This window comes from Chiloscyllium punctatum, chromosome 39 (assembly GCF_047496795.1).
Source record: "Chiloscyllium punctatum isolate Juve2018m chromosome 39, sChiPun1.3, whole genome shotgun sequence".
Classification (NCBI taxonomy): Eukaryota; Metazoa; Chordata; class Chondrichthyes; order Orectolobiformes; family Hemiscylliidae; genus Chiloscyllium; species Chiloscyllium punctatum.
Genome location: NC_092777.1, coordinates 59872670 through 59897187, shown reverse-complemented (window position 1 = coordinate 59897187; position 24518 = coordinate 59872670). Strand labels below are relative to the sequence as shown.

Sequence of the window (24518 nt, the reverse complement as noted above, 5' to 3'; positions counted from 1 at the left end):
TGCATTTTGGGAAAGCAAATCTTAGCAGGACTTATGCACTTAATGGTAAGACCCTAGGGAGTGTTGCTGAACAAAGAGACTTTGGAGTGCAGATTCATAGTTCCTTGAAAGTGGAGTCACAGGTAGATAGGACAGTGAAGGCGGCATTTGGTATGCTTTCCTTTATTGGTCACAGTATTGAGTACAGGAGTTGGGAGGTCATGTTGCGGCTGTACAGGACATTGGTTAGGCCACTGTTGGAACAGTGTGTGCAATCCTGGTCTCCTTCCTATCGGAAAGATGTTGTGAAACTTGAAAAGGTTCAGAAGAGACTTACAAGGATGTTGCCTGGGTTGGAGGATTTGAGCTATAGGGAGAGGCTGAATAGGCTGGGGCTGTTTTCCCTGGAGCGTCGGAGGCTAAGGGGTGACCTTATAGAGGTTTACAAAATGATGAGGGGTGTGGATAAGGCAAATAGACAAAGTCTTTTCCCTGAGATCAGGGAGTCCAGAACTAAAGGGCATAGGTTTAGGGTGTGAGGGGAAAGATATAAAAAAGACCTACAGGGCAACTTTTTCACGCAGAAGGTGGTACGTGTATGGAATGAGCTGCCAGAGGAAGTGGTGGAGGCTGGTATATTTGCAACATTTAAGAGGCATTTGGATGGCAGGTGGGACTAGATTGGGTTGGGATATCTGGTCAGCATGGACAGGTTGGACCGAAAGATCAGTTTCCATGCTGTACATCTCTGTGACTCTAGAGTACCAAATCCCTTATTCTTCTAAAGAATGTAACCTCCAAAATCTAACTAACACACCCATAACATTGATAACACATTGTTCTATTGTGTGCACTTAGTTTAACAAAGGCTAAAGCTGGATGGCAGTCATAGTCCCAATGCTTTTGAAAATAAGTCTGGTATTCAATGTGATTTAGCACCAAACTAACCAAAGAAAACTCACCAGCTCTGTTTTGTTCGTGATCCTTCTCCGAATGTTGCTGCCCTGGTCCAATTGGGGAATGATGACCTAAATTGTAGGGGATGGGAGATCCACGTCCATGTGCTTGCAACAAGTTCATGTTGTATGCCATTGCTGCTTGATGGCTCATAATGCGAGGATCAACTGCGAAACGGCCTTGGTAACCAGGCCACGAAACCTGTAAGGACAGGCAACCCTCATTAACTGCAGCACACTGCAATAACAAATTCCAATGATGTATGGTGGTAATCAATTACCTGACTGTCAAAAGTCAGAGAAAAACCTGTTAAGTACGCAAAGGGAATTAAAATTGTATTCAACAGTCTACCATATTTGTTGCTTTTACATTGCAACTTTTTTTTTTACAATTACTATCACTTGAGTGATTGCCAAAGCCCAGAAGGGAAAACCTGCACTATTTAAAAGTTTAAGATGAACGGTGGTATGGCTGCACTTGGACTATTGCATACAGTTCTGGCCATCGCATTATAGGAAGCACGTGGAAACTTTGGAAAGGATTCAGAGGAGATTTACTCGGATACTGCCTGGTATGGAGGGAAGATCTTATGTGGAAAGGTTGAGGGACTTGAGGCTGTTTTCGTTACAGAGAAGAAGGTTGAGAGGTGACTTAATTGAGACATAGAAGATAATCAGAGGTGTCAGTGAGAGCCTTTTTCCTTAGATAGTGATGACTAGCATGAAGGTCCACAGTTTTCAAGTCAGGGGTGACAGATATAGGACACATGTCAGAGGAGTTTCTTTACTCAGAGTAGTAGGGGCATGGAACACACTGCCTGCAACAGTAGTAGACTTGCCAACTTTAAGGACATTGGTTTCACAGGTCAGCGCAACATCAAGGGCTGAAGGGCTTGTACTGCCCTATAATGTTCTACATTCTATAGCTGTGGAGTATGCAGGGACTTAGTGAAACAGCATTTGGTACTTTCAGCTTGAGTCTCAAATAGGAGGCATGCTATCTGAAGCAGCAAGTGAATGATTTTACATTAAAATAAAAGCTAAATACTTCTGGGTACTAGAGATTTGAAATAAAAACAGTACGCTAGAGGAACCTGTGGAGAAAGGAGTTTGGTTCTAAAGTAGAGTACATTGCAATCGAAACTTCAACTGTTTCTCTCTCCAGATTGTGTCAAACCTGCAGAGTATCTCCAACACTTCGCTTTTATTTCATAGAATTTTACATGCCTGGTAAATTCTGATTACTTCTCAACAAGGCTACAAGTCGGTCAGGATCCACTTCCTATCTGTGCAGTTTTTTTCCTCCTGAGAGATGCCTTCATGTTGCCCAGGTTTTGACTCAAAGTGGTATGAGGACCATTGCCTCGTGCTGTGTTCTTTGTTCTGATACAAACCCCATATTTTGTCAGTTTCTTACAAGATCTATTTGCAATATCAGGTGGTAGGTCAAAATTCCCAACAGAAGTTCTTGCAAAGTATCTGGCAATACCTGGCATCAAGCATATGCTCATCAGAGTTCAGCTTTGTTGGGTAAGCAGTGTGGTTTACATGGAGGATTCCCAGATACCCAAACAGTAGCATGGAACTTGCTAAGCATGCTAACGTGCATCTTTGGACCTCCCAAACATGGATATAAAGGCAAATTAATAGCCAACCTCAGAAGTTTCAGACTGAAGGCACAGTACAAGAGAAGGAAGACAATGTTGAACTTTCTGACATGACAGTTACACCTCAGCAGGAGTACTGTTCCACTTTATAGAAATGATGCCAATGTATTCGAGACTGTGTGGAAGTGATTTAACAGAATGGCTCTCAGAATAAGTAGCTTCAGTTATGAGGACAGATAAAAGAAGTTGGGTCTGTTCTCCTTGGAGGCAAAACAGCTGAGGTGGTTTTCAAAACCATGAGCATTCTGGCGCGAGAAAATACAGAGATGCTGTTCCCATTCGTAAAATAGAAAAAAAATTACACAGCATAGATTTAAAGTGACATGCAAACAAAGCAAGAGTTGTGTAAGAAAAAAAACCTTTGTACACAGCGTGTAGAGTATGGGATGCACTGCCAGGAATGCAGTCGGAGTAGGTTTAATTAAGGCATTCAAGAGGGTATGAATTTTTATTTGGATAGAGATGGTATGCAGGAATATGGAGAAAAGGCAGAGATCAGTTCTAGGTGGGCTAAATTGCCTCCTTTGACATTGTAGCAATTCTATGATTCTGCTGAAAATCAACCTTGGGCAGACCCGATGAAGAAGTCTCAGTTGGCAGTTTTCACATTTGAGCAACAGAGTTACATATCATTAGAACAAGCAATATGGTACAAAGTCAGTGCCCTCATCCAACTAACACTGAATTCAAATACAGTATTTGCAATCAGACATTCCAGTTTGGACTTGAGCTAATGTCAGATCAACCTCGGCTGAAAACCGGTCTTTTTTTTTGTTTTGAGAACACTAATCCATTGAAGCAATGTGAGAATCCATCATCATTCCTCTCTGTAGTGTTGACTGCACTTTGCCAGCTAACATATTTGCAATGCTCAATGAGGTAGAGGATATTTTAATCATCAACATCAGAATTACAAGTACTGTGACACTTTCTATGACAAACCTGACGTTTGAAAGGAGCAGGAAAGAAATGGAGAACCACCAAGATTTCTGATGGATAACTGGATCAGAAATGTAATTTAATCATAAGAATTTTCGGAAAGATAGCGCAAGACACTATAAAGTTTTAATGATAGTTATTCATGAAAAACTTAATTGTACTAAAGAGAAATGATCTTAGATCACTAGCTACAGCTAAAACTATTTGAATTCAATTAGCGTCATTCCTATGCTGAGTGAACAAGATGATAGTCAGTACAGCCGTCACTCTAAAACTTCACTCAAAGTAGCTTCTGGAGAATGTTTCAAGCTCTAAGGTTAGAAACATAATCCCCATATTCTCAAGGACCTGCCTATGAACTACACAGACAATTAAAAATCTTTAAAAATAATCTGAAAACTGCTTTAAATTAAGGTAGCATGTTAGTCACAGTAAGCACAAATATGAACCCACAATAAAAGAATTCTGGATACAAATGATTAGTAACATTTGGAATAATCTGCCAGGCAGGATAGTGAGACAATATATTTGACAGAGGACTGAGAAAGTTGAAATACAAATGCAATGAGTTTTGGTGGGTTGAACATCCTTCGCATTTTATCTATGACGTTCTCACACAATTGCACAAACCTAACACTTACCTATTGGATCACCCTGGTCTCGAAGGAAGTGCTTAGTTTCCTTAATCAGCAACTCCCCAAAAGATTGGCCATAAGATGCAAGCAAATGTTAATGTGGAATTACAGGATGGCACTGCATCAATTGAGAAGCATACTCTTGCATCAGTTCAGTTGCGCATTCAGCGCACAAATCTGTAATGTTTCTGCACAATATTTAGCTCTACTATTGAACTTACAACATAAAAGTAAGAGTCAAATTTCCCCATTTGCATGAATTCAAAGTGGAGATACAGAAATTATTTACTTCAGCTCTGAAAATTGAATGTCAGGCTCAGTCCCATTACATTTGCAATACCAAAATTAGCTTCCATCTTAATAAGACATTCTGATTGGATGAGAAAGAACAATTGACATTACACAAGAGTGAACATGTGGATTTGATATCTGCCTGATACTTTTGTTTCAGCACTTAATTAGCTAGTTATTGGAAGCATTTCTACACAGAGAAGTAAAATGATGATGACAACTTTCAAAATGTATTACTATCACTTATTTTAGAAGCTCAGATGTGGGCATGGAAATATAAAATTCAACAAATGCTTTTTCCTTTGATAAATTCAACCTTTCATGCTTTCTGCACAAAGAAGAACCTGATGTTCATGTCACACCTTTCTGACCCTTCAAGCTATCAAAATAGAGAATGAGACTTATAAACTGGAATGTTACCATTTAAGTTTCAAGGCAGCAAGGGACAGGCAGTAAATGATGGCTAGCCAGTGACACCCATGTCCCACGAGTGAATAATAAAATGTATTTGCAGTACATCTTTTAACTCCCACTCCTCTTTTTCTCATGTTATTTCCCAAGTTCAGTTCAAGTACAGTCTATTGCCACAATTTACCATCCACCTCCACTCTTGTCAAAGTAGCATTCCTCCTATGCAAATTCAGACTCAAAGTGTTAGCAAGCGATTGCATCAGTGAACATTATTGGTAAACCCCTGCTCAGCAGTCTCATGAAAGATCTTTCCACAAACAAGGCTTACTGAAAAATTTGAAAGCTGGTTATGATTAACTTCATCACTGGGGAGATTTATTAAATTGCATTTCCTAATAATTGCATATTTTCAATGGGAAAATACTCAACCAATAGTTCAATTATTATTTTAGTAGCTGATGAAAACGGTTGAAACTGCATTGCAGTAATTTTCCAGCAAATGTGCTTTCTCCTCCTTACCATCTCTCAAAAGAATAGTTATAAGATAAACAGAAACTCAATTACAGTATTAAGCTCTTCAATTTTGTCAAGATGACAGAGAGAAGCAGGAATGTGCAATTTGGATCCATTATCTAGTTTTTTTTTCATGTTTCGACATGCTTTTGGTTGAGAACTGAGTATGCTGGTAAAGGGAAGCATATCAGTGCTGAGACCTCAACAATTCCTATTTTTTTCCCCCACACCAAGCATTAGCATGGAAGTAATCCCAAACTAGCTTAAATGTAGAGTGACAACCCATCATTCAATCTTGATAAATTAGTATGTTCTCATTCCCAGAAGGGAAAGCCATTTCCTACTATCTACATTTTTATGGCAAGTGAAATTGGAAAAAAAATCAAAAAGAAAAATCATGTTTCATTATAGTCATCTCATCACTTGAATTGCTTTCATTAGTAATAGGACTGAACTCTGTTAAATTATACTTTTGGTATGAATCTCGCATGAAAGCACAGCCTGGACGACACACAGAAGACACTATAATCTAGGCCTTGCATAGATCGTAACAACAAACAATTTGAAGTGATATTTCATAACAGTGTGTCAGAGACAATAGGACACAGGAGAGAGAGCAAGAACTTGATAACAAGAGAAATGGAGTGGGATATGGGGAGGAAAGCAGAGTAGAGAGCATGGACCAAATTCCAGGAAGGGTGAGATTGGAAAGCAGGGAGGAAAGAGAAAGGCTAAAGGGGAAACAGTGGATGAGTGAGCAAATCATGAGATTACCATTTGCAATTTTCACATTTCAGAGTATAACCTGTGGACCTCAGCTCCCTCATTCATCGTATTCTTGAATTTTGCCATTGCCTGCATTTTAGCAGGGAAGTTATGGTTTCTAATTTCTGTCTACACTGGTTTTATTTATGCAACTTCGTTTCTGCTTCAGACTAGATAAAAATATGATTTACATTCGCACTGAAGTGATAAACTGCACGGCTTTATTTAATAAATTCACTATGATAACAAAACAAATGGCCTGAAACATTTCAAAAAGTCAACGTATTAACCTTGTCTACACATGAAGATAGTTCAGTCAACCGTGTAATTAATCTTTGTTATTTCCATATTTTAAACTTTTTGAGTTTCTTTGCACTGATATTGAATTGCTTTAAAAGTCATATTTCATATGAAAATAACTTAAAGGCATGATGTGCAGAATGTTCTACTGACCGATTACATCTCAATTTAACAATCTTCTCAACATGGTTTTAGGAATCTCTTTGCATTTTAACACACACACAACCAACAGGGAGGGAATACTGGGCTAATTGAAATCTGTGCTATACTGACAATGTCCTTTTGCTTCCAACAAACAAAATAAGAAATAACAACTTTTCTTGCTTCAAAATAAAAATCACTTTTAATCTCAGTTACTTCGCAGTATTAACCAGCAATTCATTAATTCAAAAAATGCTAGTCTGCCCCTTTTCAGTCATCTTACCCTGCAGTCTTTATTGTGAATTGGTCCCATAGAATCTCTGCTACCTTACCAACAAGACTGTCCTTTATTCCAAACATCAGCAGGAAGATGCTCTGTTCAACGGTGACAAGCCTGATAATGGAGTTCCATCCTCTCGCTATTCAATGAACTGCTAGTGAGATATGGGGGTTTATCAGACAATAGCAACTACAGTGTTTACATATCATGATCATTTCCCTCAACTTCCCATAAATGTAGCTCAATTGTAGCACTACTGGAGCCATTTGGCCAATAAAGACTATACTATTTGTCTTGGAGAGTGAATCACTAAGTCCCACTTTCCTGCTCTTACCTCATTCTCTGCAATTGTTTCCTCCTTCAGGAATCGTCTTTGAAGACTACTCTAGTGTATTCTAAATCCTAAATACATTTTGAAGAACAAAGTCACCTCTTAGTCTTTTGCTAATTACTTCAAAGGTGTGTTCTCTGATAAGTGACCCTTCAGCTGCTAGAACAATTTTTTAGTCTAGTCTATCTTAAACTTTCAAGATTTTACACAACCTCAAAGCTCCTCTTAGATACACCTCTATGATAAAGGGATCAAACCCAGCTTTGCCAAACCATTCATTTAATTGTAATCAAGACTCCTTTGACAGTACTTTCAAAACGTATGGTCTGTAGTACCCAGAAGAACAAGAGCACAGTTGCATGGAACACCGCCACTTATAACATCCATTTCTTGTCACGGCTTAGAACTATAAAACTGTTGCTGCACTGTAGCTTAATCAAATTGTAAAACCGACAGTGTTGTGGTTTATCTACATCAGACGTACTGCAGCTATTCAAGAGGGCAACTCATTAAGGCTCACAATTAGGTGGACAATAAATACTAGATGTGTTAACAACACTCTCGTTCCAGGAACAAATAAAAAGAAACCCTACTTTAGTAAATCTTTTCTGTCCTATCTCCAAAGCCTCACATTCTTCCTGAAATGTAGAATTAATCAATACTACACAGCTGAGAATGAACTTGTGTTTTGCAAAGCCATATACTCAGGGAAAGAATTGATTAAACGTTTTGACTATTTCTCTCAAAAGATCGTGAATCTATGGAATTTTACCTTAGAGTGTGGTACATGCTAGGCCATTCAGTAATTTGAGAGGAGACACAAATTTTTACTGAGTAATGAGTTGAAGGGTTACAGGGAGCGGACAGGAAAGTGGAGTTGTCATTGAGATAGGATCAGCCATGAACATATTGAATGGCAGAACAGGCTCAAGGGGCTGAATTGCCTATTGCTGTTCCAAGTTCTTATTTAGTGGGTAATACTGTATTCACAAACATCACTACTTTCTAAACTCTCACACCAACTCAAGTGCACTGGAAAATGATCATGAGAAATTCATAAATAATTTTAATCAAAATCTCATCCATGACAGATGTGATGAGAAGTTATCAGATTTATCACTTTTCCCCAATAAAAAACACTTTACACACACTACAATTATACTCCAAACAATTTCTCACTCTCACAGGATGCTGCTGTATTCAGTCATATTATTAACTTGAATGGGCATAACAAATTATAGTTTGTTCCAAAAGTTCATCCAATTCACTGTACCATTTATCATCCAATTTCTTTTGCACAACCAGTTGAGGGGTTTAGCTCAGGTACTTTACACCCAGCACCTGGTTTCAAATGTTGATGAGATTAAGGTATGAACAATTTGCTGGCAAAGATAATGCTTTGTGAAATAAGTTTAATACTGTCCGCGCTCAAGTGCACAGCACAAACATGATAATCAAAGTCAATGAGGATACAGTGCAGAAGTGAAAATGTTACCCTAAACTGCACTCCTTAAGGGTTTCAGCATATTGCCTGGTCATAATGGAAGCTTAATTCAACATCCAACTGATGCTATTTCTGTGTGCTCAATGCTGAAGCAATGGATGCTCAAAATGGAAAATGTCTCAAAGTCTAATACTAAAATTCCTCACCTTGATGAGTGATGGCATTTCACACTGTTTATTGGGAGCTGGCATATTCGACAAACTTCCAACGACGTGAACTGAAATAATTATTTATTCTTAATACCTGAATTAATTTCACATAATCTTTGCTTACACTGTGGGGAGCTGAAAAATATGTTGCTGGAAAAGCGCAGCATCCAAGGAGCAGGAGAATCGACATTTCGGGCATAAGCCCTTCTACACTGTGGGGATGAGATATTAAACTAAAGCTTTGACTGTTTGTTTTGGTAGATGTAGCTGATTTCATGGTGACACAGACAACTCTTGGATTATATTGGCCACGATTAACAAAGACATATCATCTACTGTTTTTAGACCTTTGTAAATGAACTTCCTGTGAAATCAAAGAATCAGAGAAAACCCAAAAGAACTTGATAACTGAACAAAATGGAAGTTTATGAATTTTGGTTGAAAGCAGATTAAAATTTTGTGGTGAAACCTCATATTTTTCTCTTGAAAATGTGCGTGGACCAATTCAGGTGCAACAATTTTAAAAAGAACTAAGTGATGGCTAAAATGAGAAAATCCACATTTAAGTTATTGGAGGTTCATGGTTTCTGGACATCCTCAAAATGTTACCCACGAACCTGCAACTCAGGGAGAAGAAACTGAAGAGAAATACAATGACATTTCTCCTACAAAGTCTAAAATTCAAATGGCTGAAAATTATTTGCAGTAATTTCTTTGTTCAATATTTTCAATCCAGCGTGAATATTCTGTTATTACACCATGTCACACTGTTTTCAGTTCCTCAGAAAAGGCTTACCACATTGTATCAATGTGAAGGGTGCAATTTTTAAGTTGGAAAGACTTTCCACAGGACTTCTAGCCAGTGTGGCGAAGTAGTCTTGTTCAAATGTTACACACAAATGTGATGCAGTTTAGTTAATATTGCTGCAGAATTGGGAAAAACAGATGGTGTTCAGGAACAACTGATTATCGTATAGAGAGTGATGCTTTCTTTCTTGAAAGGTCCTGATCCACTGAGTCATACAACACAATATGTTGGCAGTTTAGGTTACCTCGGCTGCTATTTTAAATTGCTATGTAAATACTTCATTGGAACTTACATTTCAGAAAGCCAAGTCAATGCCAATGAAGGCTTGGGAAAGGACTGTTGGCTCTTATGATCATAGATCTTAACTGAAATGTGTTCCACTGCTGCAATCCAGTTCACAGATATGAGTGGAATGCACTAAATCACCATTAAGTACTTCCATTATGTGGTTATTTGACATTCAGGAATCAGAACGAACATAGAAAATTAAAGTTTAACACTTGCGCTGAAGGAAACCTGGGAATTAGGTTGGGCCCAAGCACAGCGTTTTTAACTACAGCAAACCTTGCCAGTCTTATTGAGAAGTGTCACTGGGTACAAAAATAAATGACAATTCTATCCCCAGTGACAATACGCAACAGTGACAAGGTAATTAGTGCCCAGTTTTAAATTCAATCATGTTGATGCAATTCAGCAAACAAATCACCATAAAACTGAAACTCAATTCCAAATCAATTTTTTTTTCTAACATATGGATTAGGAATAGGAATAGGAATAGGAATTTGGCCATTTGGCCCCTCTAACCTGCTCTACAATTCAGTAAGATCATGGTTGATCCAACTGGGGCCTCAAAACCATATTCCTGCTGACCCCAGATAAATAATGACTTCTTAGTCAAGAATCTACCGACCTCTACCTTCAAAGTACTGAATGATCCCACCTCCACTGCTCTCCAGGAAAGATGATTTAAATGACTCATGACCCCCCAGAAAAAAAAAACTCATTTCCATTTTTAGTGGGTGACAAGCCGTTTCAAACTTTGTCCTCTTTTTCTAGTCTGTCCCACCAGAGTAAACAATCTTTTAGCAACCACACTGTCCAGCATCCTCATGATCTTAAATACTTCAATAAGATCACCTCTCATTCTTGTAACCTCCAACAGATCAGGCCTGGCCTATCCAACCTTTTCTCATAAGATGACAACATCCACCACATTTCCAGGATTCAGTTGAGCTAACATTTTCTGAACTACTTCTAATTCATTTACATCCTTTTATAAGTAAGGAGACCAAAAGTGCATATGGTGCTAGAGATATGGTATCAGCAATGCTTTACATAACTGTAGCACACATCTTAGTACCCTACTGCACTTGCAATAAATTCCATTCACCTTCATAATCACTTTCTTTATCTCAGAACTCTGCACTTTCTTCATTTAATTAATATCCTCCTTTTCTACTCTTCTGAAAGTGGACAAGTTCACGTTCCAATATCATACTCAAGATGCCAGATTGTTATCCACTGACCTATTTACATTCTTACATCTTATACCCTCTTCACAACGTGTTTCTCTATTTGTCTTTGTTTCATCAGCAAACTCGTCAAATGTACAATCATTCCTTTAATCCACACATGTACATGGATTTTAAATAATGGAGAATCCAACTTGACCCCTGTGGCACACCATCCATTAGATCTAGCCAGCAAAGTGACACACTTGTGCCACTCTCTGCTTTCCATTAGCCTACCAATCCTCCATCCATGTTAGTGTTACCCTTTACACCATGAACTCTTACTTAGCAACGGTGTACTGATATAGTCATTGGATTAGTAATCCAGAACAATGTTCCCAATAATTTTTCTTTCTTCTACATTGACTTCTAAACCTAGTGATCTCTGGAACTGCAAGTGAGTGCTGCAAATAATATTGGCACACTCATGGTCAAGTGTGGACCCTTGAAGCGGTTGTGCACACAGATGCACAAGCGAGGAACACTGATCCAGACTCTGATCTGGGGACACTGATTTGAATATGACCTTGGCAGATGGTCAAAATTAAATGCAAAAACAACCAGTAAATAAAAGTTGAATGGCCACAATAAAATCATTGTTGATTGCTTTGAAACTCCATCTGATTCACTAATGTCTGTTAGGGAAAGAAACTGCTGTTCTTACCTGGTCTGGTCTACAAATGACTCCAGACCCACAGCAATATGTTTGATTCTGCAATGGACTAGCAAGTGATCCAAATGTCATCCAAGCCAATGAAAAGTCCCAAATTAGAAATGATATTGACCAGCATTAACCTAGCCACCAGAAATGACAATGGTAAATTCAGTTCTGTGGATCTTGCAGAGTTCTCCTTACCAGCACTGGGGAGCTAGTGGCTGACAGTCATACTCATGGAATTGTACTTCACATACAATATCCTAGACACCACCATTTATATCCCTGGTTATGTCTTGTCATGCAAGACAGACCCAGCTGAGGTGCTGGCACAGTGATATACAGTCAGGGGAGAGCTGCTCTAAGAGTCCTCAACATTGATTGTGGACTCCATGAAGTTGCATGCTGCCAGGTCAAACCTGGGGAAAGGAACCTCCTGTTGATTACTACACACCATCCACCCTTAGCTGATGATTCAGTACCTCTTATTGTTGAGCACCACTCGAGGGAAGTACTGATGGCAACACAGACATGCAGGTACTCTGGGTGCAGACTTCAATGTTTAACACAGAAAATGATTCAGCAGCATCACCACAGACTGAGCTGGTTAAGTCTTACAAAGGACATTGTTGCTAGACTGGCTGAACAGATGTGGTAAGGGAACCAACAAGAAGAATTGACCTTATTCTCATCAATCTGCCTGAACCATCAATAAGAATTACAACTACAGAATCCACACGAGTCGTTGAAGTGAAATACTCCCATTTGCACATTGAGGATACTAACCATCATGTTTATGGCACTACCACCACTGTGCTAAACGGTTGAAACCTTAAAGAAATCGGAGAAAAATCAAGATCAATCCATGAGGTGCTATGTGCAACTGCAGATTGTGCTCGAGTACAATTCTGCTAACTCTTGGCATGACATATCCCCCACTCCATCATAACCAAGTATTCAGGCCGTGAACCTGGTTCAATGGTTAAATCTGGCAACAAGACCAGTCAGAATACTGCAGTGAGAAACTCACTTTGTGACTTTCCAAAACCAGGTACAAGTTAGGGGTGTGGTGGCGTGCTTCCTACTTGTCTGGATAAGTACAACTCCACCAACACTCTGGCAGCTTGACATCATCCAGTACAAAACAGCACCACATTTACAAATATTCACTCCCTCCAGCAGCAATGTACACCATCGAGGAGGTGCATTTCAGAAAGTTACTAAAGCACCTTAGATAGTACATTCTAAACCCACAAACTCTACCATCTTAGGAACATCATCATATTTCCCCTCCAAACCACTGTCACCTTGACTTGGAAATATAATCTATGCTCTTTTACTGTTGCTGCATCAAAACCTTGGAATTCCCTTCTTAATGGTATTGTGGGTACCTACACCAAATGGTTCTAAAAGGTAGTTCACACCACCTCCTCAAAAGGTGATAAGAGCCAGGCAATAAATTCTGGCCAACTGGCAATGTCTACAGCTCAGGAATAAATAAAAGTAACTTTTGCATGGCACCTTATGAGAGAATCTATAAATACTGGTCAAAGTAGAGAGTTGATATTTGACACGCTGTCAATGAAAACATCTGGAACTTACTCCAATCTAAAATTGTTAAGCTTTGGACCAATTGTAAATGTATTTTACAATTGGAGGTATGGGGCATGCCAGGGTAAATTATCTCACTTAAATCCCTTCAGTAGATGGCAACATTTTAGAGGACAGGTGAGAGCCTATTTGAATAATCTACTTACGAGGTCCTTTTTTAAAAAAAAATGAACAAAATTGAAAACATAGTATGACAGGCCAATTCAATGGGTAACTGTACAATTGATTTCCATCCAATCATTTCACGTTTCAACTTGAAATGCACTTCTCAGAAATTCACTTGGGCGTATTTCTCAATTCAATCCATCCTCACGTCTGTTATAAAGCATGCTTTCCAGATTAATCCTCAGGCTTCACATCTCATTCCTTCTTAGTGAGGAATCAAACTTCAACTGCACTGGTTTCTACTGAGAGCACCATTGACAGCTCTACACAGCAATCTTCAACAATTTGCCACCTTTCACATTTCTGGGGTAGTCTCAGCTCAAAGAAATGGTTAATCTTTGAGGCCAACGTGTGGAATCCAAAATAAGGATCAACACTGCCTGGACTTTTAAAAAGCATTTTATTATAAATATATCTTCAGTTCAGGCATCCAAAGCCTATTTACCCAACCAAACAATTGCTGTACAAATATATTCAGCTGTGAATGTTGCAGTAAACGTTTTGATAACTGATAGAGTTTGAAATTAATTCAGCATATAAAAAGGTAAAATTGTAGAAAGAGATAGAAGAATAATTCACATTTTTGATTACAAATCCATTTGATCCATTCAGGTTTTAAAACAAACTTACTGGCAAAGGCACAGACATCACCATGTTTCCACCATAGACAGCAGGCACATAAAGGATGCTAGTACCGGTATGAGGATCTATCCGTTGGACAGGGCTTGGAGATTTACCAAGGGAAGGATGAGGACCAAGAGGTGGAGTATATGCTCTGATGGGATTCCCAATTAATACTGTAGGATTAGGTTGAACTGAAAAACATTAAATTTGAATAAATTAATTCTAGATTGTCAGCAAAACACAAAATCCAACTTAGTCTTGTTTTCCCAGCCTTCACATATTGTAATTGCCTACAACTGTTCTGGATGTAGATTTGCTTGCTGAGCTGGAAGGATTAGTTTCAGATGTTCTGTCACCACACTAGGTAACATCTTCAGTGTACTTCAGGATGAAGCACTGCTAATGATTCCTGCTTTCTATTGATATGTATGGTGATGGTTGGTGATGTCATTTCCTGTGGTGATGTCATCTCATATGGAGATATCATTTCCTGTTCTTTTTCTTAGGGGGTGGTAAATCAAGCCCAAGTCAATGTGTTTGTTGTTAGAGTTCCAGTTGGTATGCCATGCTTCTAGGAATTCTCATGCATGTCTCTGTTTGGCTTGTTCAAGGATGGATGTGCTGTCCCAGTCGAAGTGGTGTGTTTCCTTATCTGTATGTAAGGATACTAGTGAGAGAGGGTCATGTTGTTTTGTGGCTAGTTAATGTGAAACGTCTGAAAATAAACCTACCAGCTCAGCAAGCAAACCTACATCCAGAACCTCAACTTGAGCGACAAATCTTCTCAAAACTCGACTACAAGTGTCTTGCAGAAAGAGGTGGAAATATTCACATGCTTATAGTGTACCTATCTATTGCACTATCTGTATTCACAAAGTCTGGAAAGTGCAAAGTATATCTACTATGATATTTTAAACAGCAGGCCAGGTATACACAGGAAGTTAATATTAAAATAGGTCTTTTTGTCATTCAGCTCATCATGATCTGCAATAACTGACAGCACAACTGATAGGAAACCTATATCTATCAGTTTAAGCAAAGTTCCTGCTCTCCCCCCTATGTTTTATACATGGAGGTCAAGATATTTTCAATATCAGACAACATTTTAACACTCAGATTTAAAACTATTACTTTGTTGAAGCCTAGGAGATAGTGAGGACTGCAGATGCTGGAGAGTCAGAGTCGATAAAGTGTGGTGCTAGAAAAGCACAGGTGGTCAGGCAGCATCTGATAAGCAAGAAAGTCGACGATTCAGGCATAACCCTTCATCAAGATATCCTGATGAAGAGTTATGCCCAGAACATCGACCCTCTTGCTCCTCGGGTGCTGTCTGACCTATACTTTTCAAAGTGCTGCACTTTATCGACTTTGTTGAAACCAAACCAATTCTCTGGTTTTGAGTATCAGTTATGGCACTTCAAATCATAATTAGTTTTGTTTTGATTTTTAAAAATTCATCCAGTGGATGTAGGCCTCAGCTGACTGGGCATGCAAGTCTTTCCCATCTCTATTTCTCCTTGAAAAAGTGAGAGTGAGCAATGCTTCTTGAACAACTGCAGTCCATTTGGTGTACGTACGCTAACAATACTGTTGGGCAAGAAAGAGTTCCAGAATTTTAAGCCAGCAACACTCAAGAATAGCAATATATATTTCTAAATTAGGATGGCGAGTGATTTGGAGGAAACTTGCAGGGACTGGTATTCCCATATATCTGCTGACCTTGTTGCTTTAGATGATCGAGGTTGTGGTTTATCTAAGAAGCCTTGGTGAATTTCTGCAGTGCATCTCGTGGCACAGGCCACTGCTAAGGTATATTGGTGGTGGAGGGAATAGATGTTTGTTGATGTGGTGCTAATCAAACAGGTCGATTTGTCCTGGGTGGTGTCAAGCATTTGTTGTACTTTTTGGCAAGTAGGATATATTCCATCATACGCCTACCTTGTACAATGTGCAGAGTGAATAGGGTTTGGGAGACTCAGTTTAGGAGTATTTGCTGCAGAATTCCTAATTTCAGATTTGCTCTTGTAGCCACAATATTTTTACGACTGGTGCTGTTCAGTTTCTGGTGGATGGTAACTCCCCACACCCCCCCAAACCCCAGGATGATAATGGGGAAGTGGGAGTCATTATACCTTATTTTTATGAAATGACAATAACCATTTAAAGCTAACTTACCAAATCCATCTGTTGGAAAGTGGTCGCCCTGATTGTGGTGGTGGCCTTTATTCTACAAATAATATGACAAGGTCATAATGATTATTGTGAGGTTAATAATAAAGTCCACTTCAGTGCCTGTTATAAATGGAGATTTTCATAAAACCATTTCAAAACAGTTCTGTCAGAGGATTTTGTCTCAAAAAATTCAGGAATTTTCACTACCTTTCCTTGTTCTGTTGTGGAAATTTGTATGACAAAAGAGAATTAAGAATCACCTAGTTAAAGGATTTGGATTGAATACAATCTCATGCTATGTTATCAAACTCACTTTAGAAGAAAGGAAATTTTGTAAAGTATTTATTGACAACTATAAAATATATGAACCACTGCAAACATAAGATGTGAAAACAACTTACTGCACTCTTTCTGAGTTACAACACAACTGCTGTGTACAAGTAGCAAGACTAAATTCTTTCCTTATTTCAGCACTTGGCTATAGTCTTCATTTCGTTGAGGGAATGTCTCCTTTCTTACCCAGCATACATATCTATAGTTAATTTCTTCAACTTTCATAAGTTCTGGGAAGGCAGATATTTTCTTTTTTATGTCAAGTTCAAAAGCTTGTTTTCAGTTGTCAGATGAAACAGCACAACATTGATGTGCATTGGGTATTAACATGAACAATCCAAATTTGGAAAGCGGCACAAATGGACACCACCTTTAGAAGGTCCATTTATTTTCCGGATGTTGGCTCTCGTTTTTCAGACATTCACACATTTGCTTCTCTGGTCAAAAGGGTAGCTGCAGTTGCAATTTTGCAACCATTAGGGAGTAAAAGCAAAATTAGTCTTTTATCTTTCAAATAACAGGTACAGTCTGAACTGTATTTAAATTAAGAAGAAAAATGCACTTATTTATGACACTGCCTTCAACATGTTCCCATTACACTTCATTGGCAAGTCAAATTTAATCTTCAGGTTCCAAAAAGCTATTTGTATGATGTAAAGATATCTAGCCATTAAAAGTACTTTTTGTATTCATAAAAGCACCTTTATTTGGCACTAGAATGAAAGCAAAATACTGTAGATTCTTGAAATTGGACAAAAGATATTGCTGGAAATACTCAAGTTGCATCATCTATACAAAAAGACAATTAACACGTGAGGCTGATGACCTTTCCACATGTGCTATCCACCTGCTTAAAGCAATGTTAACTCATGAAATATTTTCTTCATGTCATAATCCTAATACAGCCCAACATAGCACTGTGGAAATGTCGCAAGTTTGGAAATGTGGATTGTTCAGCTAGTAAAATGCTCAAGGCTTGGTTGCAAAATAGAGATCAGGTACTACTTCAACTTCTCTCAAGGTGCTGAGATAACTGAATTCCTTAAAGACATTTTCACACTTAATCATTTAAGCTAATGGATTACATAAGAAACAGCAATGGATCCCAGACTGTACTGATATCACATCTCAACTGTCTGAAAATTATATTCCAAGAGCTAAGCAGCAATGCTGACCAATACCATACGTCAAGGGCATATTGACTGCTGACTAGCCAGCGTGTCACGCTTTTTAAAAAAGCATGTACTGGGAATTAATCTTCCAGACAGAATTGGCTGAATGGCCTCCTTGTGTTGAAACTACTGTATGATTCTACTATATGTAATCTCAGTTGTAAATAATTAGTAGTGACATCATTGCAAAATATCTTAACTCACAAATCTAGAGTGAACAATTGTCACTGTAATGCAAAATATTATCTCTAATTCAAATCAGCTTATAGTCATGCCTTTTTGCTAATTATCAATGTAAGCATTACTACGCAGTAAAGAATGAGAATTGAATTTAAGCTTTCATTGATGAACTGGAATTTATCGTATATGGGAGAAATAACAATTCTGAAAACGTTGCACCTGCACAAAAGCACTTGAGAAGAGACCCATAACTTATATTGTACTCTAGTATTTTAGTTGGTGTCAACTTTAATTAAAAAACTTACCATGAAGAGGCAAGTTTATGCTAAAATGCACCTCATGGGATTATAAAAGCTATTGGAAATGTAAAATTATCAAAGAATGAGAGGGAATAGGGGAGATTTCTTTGTGCAGAAGCTGTAGGAACATGAATACAAAGGAGTCACTTGCCAAAGGAGTGACTGATGCAGAGGCCATTGCATCTTTGAAAAGAAAATAGAATAAATATTTGATACAGAAGTTGACAGGATGATGAGCAGATTGTAGAGCACTGGGATCAGTTTTGGACTTCAATAGCTAAGAACTGGCACACATGCCAAATCTCTCTTTCTGCTCCGCAAACATTTTTTTTCCACTTAAAGCCATAAAGTAATTCAGGGTGGCCGGATCTACCTAGGGGTGTGCTGTAAATCAAAGGCAATGCAAAAATGCCTTCTATTTAAGACAAAACCCAAATCTACTATAACTCCTTTCATTCATCACTAATGTTCGGGATTGAAGAAATTATAGCCTATTTTTAAATCAACCTTTCTAGCCAGCACTAAAACTTACTCTATTTTAAACTGAGCAAACTGCACAAGACAGGGATTGAAGGTTATGACAGAATTGCCTTCGGATATTGAAAGCACTCTTGCCTCTTATTAGATGACAGTGAGATCAACTCTTATTCCAGAGACTGAATGAATCCTGCACTGGTGGAGCTACCATAGTCAAGTGTGGCATCTAAGTGGAGACCCCTGTCTTCAAGATGGATGTAAAAGATTTCATGATATTAAAGGAAGAAAATATGGTTATCTCCTCCCAGCATTCCTGGCCAATATTTATGGGTTAATCAACACCAATAAAACAGGTTGCCTGGTCAACTATCCCGCCGCTGCTTTTGGAAGCTTGTTGGGTACAAGTCAACTGCACATTCTTTACATTTACAGCATTGATTACACTTCAAATACTTAATTGGCTGTAAAGTACTTTCGAATGTCCCAGGGTTGTGGAGACATTGTGTAAGGCAATTTATTGTTTTATTTGTTTTGATTAGGGAAGGCTCTATTAAATAAATTAAACATGGTAATGTTCAAAAGTTCATACTTACCAAATCACTACTCATGACAGATGTCTGTGAAATCCACGTAGGTTAACATTAACATTCTTAGGATCATTAACAAAGATGGCTACCCATGATTTCCACCAAACGTAGGAATCTACAGTTTAAATCAAACTTCTCTCACTTTATAGACTTCCAGAGCAGACAACTAAAACCCTTTGGCCTTTTGCATTCATTCCAAGGGCAAAATAGTTAAGAACAAAATTTTAAATCTGTCTCAAACAATTTCACTCTCAGTAACATATTAACAGGGTCAAATTGGGATAAATGAAGAGGGCATCTCAACAGTGTTTAAGTGTAGAAATATAAATTGGTTTTGACATTGAAAAAAGGCTCAAATGTTTAGTACAAACAGTAGTAACAAAGTAAGTGTATTTTGAAAACCTTGCAATTGATGCTGCCTGATCTACAATTGATCCTTGGATGCTGCCTGACCTGCTGCGCTTTTCCAGCAACACATTTTCAGCTCTAATGTCCTGTGTACCACAAATCAGAGAACAACGGAATATCTAACCTGTAGAACATTCCTTTTTAAATGATGGTGTCTACACTTATCTGCCAGAATTTATACCTGCTCCAAACAGCTGATTATTTGTAGTTCCTGAGTCAGTTGATTAAGAAGTCCAATGCTCAGAGTCTGAGATCCTAATCTAAGTTAACAGTACTGACGGGTACTAATAAACTTGCTCTACTCTGGTGAACTTCTGTCAATTTGCTTGAATGCTCTTCCAATGTCATAACATACCTCTCCTAATTTGTGCCATTGGAAATAGCTGTCTAGTTATTCCTATTGTTGCTTATGGGATGGTCCCACAACTACTGTACTGACCACTGCACTTTAACTCAGTATGCATACTTATGCATAAACTAATCCTGCAGGGTGGAGGCAACATGAGGCTTCCCATTTCCATAGCAAACTATAAACATCCCCCCATCCCCATTCAGATTGTATTTGAGGATGAAGGGACAGGACCAAAGAACTCACGGCTGTTCCTAGATCTGGAAGGCAAAACTTCTCCACATAGGTGCCTGTTACTTTCACAACTCTGATTATGACGTCCCACTATCTTACACTACACTGTTATCACTTCGAAATTGCTTTTCCATCTCCATTTTGTAATCATACCTCAACAGAACTAATCTCTGTCACAGACAACTGACTACACCCTCCTCCTCACCATCCCAATCCACTTCAGATACTGAATTAGTCCTTCTGGTCCTTGTGGGAGCTGACACCGTTCCAGTGCTAAACCTTCAAAACTGTTCATCAATATTTCACATCCAAAAATCCACCCTTAAATTTTCGGTACTGTCTATCAACACATCATTTACTTTCCTTTCTTCTTTGAGCTCTTGAACTGCCATTTCATTCATCGATTTGTTAATCTCTCAGTTTCCACTGATTTCACAGCACCTAAAACAACTCGAAAGAAATTTACTTAAGTCAATCCCTTTATAGGTAACAATTGTGTCCCATTTCTTCTTATCCTTCTTCAACTCTGGGGCAGCACGGTGGCTCAGTGGTTAGCATTGTTGCCTCACAGCACAAGAGTCCCAGGTTCAATTCCAGCCTCAGGCGACTGTGTGGAGTTTGCACATTCTCCCCATGTCTGCATGGGATTCCTCCGGGTGCTCCGGTTTCTTCCCACAGTCCAAAGACGTGTAGGTCAGGTGAATTGGCCATGCTAAACTGCCCATAGTACTAGGTGCATTAGTCAGAGAGGAATGGGTCTGGGTGGGTTACTCTTTTGAGGATCAGTGTGGATTTGTTGGGCGGGGGCCTGGTTCCACACTGTAGGGAATCTAATCTAATCAACTCCTTCAAGTATCTGAGGCACATGACATGCCAAATATTTTCTTGAGCTCTCATCCTTTATTCACCTCTACAGACTGTATTTGCATATGCGTTTAAAGCCAGTTAAACATAGAGTCATACAGATAAACAGCATAGCATGGAAACAGGCCCTCTGGTCCAACTCGTCCATGTCAACCTGATATCCTATATAAATCTAGTCCCATTTTCCAGCATTTGGCCCAGATCCCTCTAAGCACTTCCTATTCTTATACCCATCCAGATGCCTGTTAAAATACTGTAATCATACCAGCTTCCACCACTTCCTCAGACACTTCATACCACCCTGTGTGTGAAAAAGCTGCCCTTTATATATCCTTCCCTGCTCAGCTTAAACCTATGGCCTCTAGTTCTGGACTTCCCCACTCTAGGGAAAAGACCTTGTCTATTTACGCTATTCATGCCCCTCATGATTTTATAAACCTCTATAAGATCACCCTCTCAGACTCAAGACGTTTCAGGGAAAACAGCCCCAGCCTATTCAGTCTCTCCTTATAGCTCAAACCCTCCAACACTGGCAAAAGCCTTGTAAATCTTTTCTGAACACTTTCATGTTTCCAACATCCTTCCTATAGGCTAGGAGTTTTCCTCCTACTCCTAAACCATAACCTACGGCTATGGCTGCTCTCTGAGAGAGATGACTAGTGGATGAGTGGAGAAGGAAAGTCCCTCATGGTAACTTCAGTTGGTGTGGGAACTGAACTCATGTTGTTGACATCACTCTGCATTGCAAACTGGCCGAGCTGCCAACCAAGCTAACTGACCCCCATAACCTACCAAAGCTGTCAAGAATCCATTATCAGAAACTCCTCGTCCTTGTCCATTTCCTAAATCTTGGCATCAGTATGAACAGTTGAGGGATGAGCTGACAGTCTCCATCCAATCAACAGCTGTCAGCCAAGTTAAGCTCTTGTGATGCAGTTATAGCATCCCTACTTGACCAGGAGTCCTGGGTTCAAGTCCTACACGCTTCAAAAGTGCATCACAACATCTCTGAACAGGGTGATTAGAAAAACAGCTAGAAACACCCAAGTATATATCATGTTACAGCTTGAATTTCAAGTTTCAGTTCCAACTATTGAAATTAAACAGTTAGATGAAGATTGAGCTCTAAGTGAATAGTTTGTATCAGTGTTCATTGGCAAGAGGGGTGATGTAGGTAAAGAAATCAGGAAGGAGGATTGTGATACACTTAAAGAAATTAGAATAGACAGAGAGGAAGTTCTGAGTAGTAAACACCTTGGGCCAGATGAAATAGATCACAGACTGTTAAGTGAGGCAACAGAGGAAATAACAGGAATGCTGGCAATAATTCTGAATTCCTCTCTGGCCATATGAGAGGTATCAGACGACTGGAGGACAGTCAATGTGGTACCATTATTCAAGATGGGAGCAAGGAATAAACCAGCAAACTATAGTCCAGTCAGTCTAACCTCAGTGGGGTAGAAACTATTGAAAGCAATTACAAGGAATACAACTGATCTGCACATGGAAAGCCGGTGATTGATTAAGAACAGTCAGCATGGTTTTATTAAGGTGAGCTCATTCTGATCAACTTGATTGAATTTTCAAAGAGGTGACTAGGCAATCTACTTCGACTTCTGCAAGCCTTTTGATAAAGTGCTAGAGAGATTAACAGCAGGAAGGAGGAGTGAGATTATGTATAATATGATTTTAGCACCAATGAAGAGTAATAGACAGACAGACTGATGCAATAACAGCAACAAAGTGGAGCTGTAGGTATTGAAATTAATTTTATTATAGGAATTAATCGTTCAAGATGTGTGGGTTGTCCCATAATGTTGCACCAGCAAGAATTCACAAACTGTTATTTGTCTGGCTATGCACTGGGCCTTGCAAAGCAATGGAGATACAAACATCCTTAGTAATAACCAAAATGAAGTCTGCTTTGCAAGCAATGGTAGATAGGAAAGATGAATTTGCTAAGGGCAAACTACCACAGAGTATAGTCACTGACTGAATGAATTGAAGTAGAAACACAATTCCTGCTAGTTGCAATGTATTATGATATAGCACATCTGACTTTACTGATTTTGGAAAAAAGGAACTTCTCTCAGTTAATAAAGGTTTACCTCAAACAACAAAAGACCAACCTTAAATTTGAAGTACTCGTAGCATCAGTGGGCAAAACAGTGCCTCTGTCAGAACTAATATCCTTTGTCAATCCTAAATCCGTCAGTGTTTGCCAAGAAAGAAATCTATATGGAAGTGACTCAATGATTACTTCATTGGAAGAGACAAACAAAGCTGTGCAAAGAAGTGACACAAAGCATGACAGTGTATTCTGCAACATATCAAAAGCACTTTCTGTTCTCAAAATACTCATTTCTTTCCTGGACTTAGCTATGTGGTAGACTGCCCGAGAGCCCAGTGTCCATCTGATTCAGGGCCAAGTTGGATAACATTTCATCTTTGCAGATGAAGATCAGCTAAAGACCAGTGTGATAGAAGCATTCACATGTTAATCATTTTTAACGTGAATGGCTATGTAGTACACAGCAACTGAAACAGGAGCACAATTATAGATATTTGGATTTGTAAAAGCTTTGAAATGTAGTAGACGTGGAAGTTAAGGGTCATCTCAGTGGCATTATCCAGAAAGGAGGTTTCAGACAACTTTATTCTCTTAGCTACAAATTTAGAGAGTCTAAAATGTCCTTAAGTGCACCGAAGGAACTTTTTAAAATTCAGTTCACGTTTTTGGAACTCAGCAATCACTCAAAGGAAAAACACATCGATATCTTAAACAAATCACTAACTTAGTGAGTACAAACCCTCCAATATACAATATGACAACATGTTTATTATTTTAAAACAGCATGCTTCATTTAACTGTATATGGTGCAGCTCAATGTAGAAGACAATATAGATAAAATTACTATTTTTGAGCTCCTAAAAGACACATCTGTTCAATTACCAGAGTGTAAGAATTACTTTGTTCATTTGATATTTTCCTTCCTGAAGTCAGATTAATAATAAGTTTAATACAAGTGTAAAAAAGTGAAATTTTCCATCAGAACCTGTCATGTAGGTTGCCATTCTTAAAAGCTGAATCAATTCAAGAGGATGATAACACTGGTAACAGAAAAGGCTGTAAAATCATTCCCTTGTTTCATATGATACAAACCCCAAGGCAAATATCTAACAGACGTGTTTGAAAAAGAACACCAAT

General features: G+C 38.7%; 1 protein-coding gene across 6 annotated transcripts in view; it reads right to left on the bottom strand.

Moving 5' to 3' along the window:
- Positions 1-24518, bottom strand: part of helz (helicase with zinc finger) — a 274742-nt gene that overhangs the window by 59388 nt on the left and 190836 nt on the right. For 5 of the 6 annotated variants that reach the window (XM_072558865.1, XM_072558867.1, XM_072558866.1 and 2 more), the window contains 3 exons: positions 16411-16462; positions 14242-14426; positions 942-1137 (listed from right to left, as the gene is read on the bottom strand). In XM_072558865.1, coding sequence (XP_072414966.1) covers positions 942-1137; positions 14242-14426; positions 16411-16462 — 433 coding nt within the window. The remainder of the gene's footprint in view (positions 1-941; positions 1138-14241; positions 14427-16410; positions 16463-24518) is intronic. The other variant, XM_072558869.1, reaches the window with a different exon arrangement.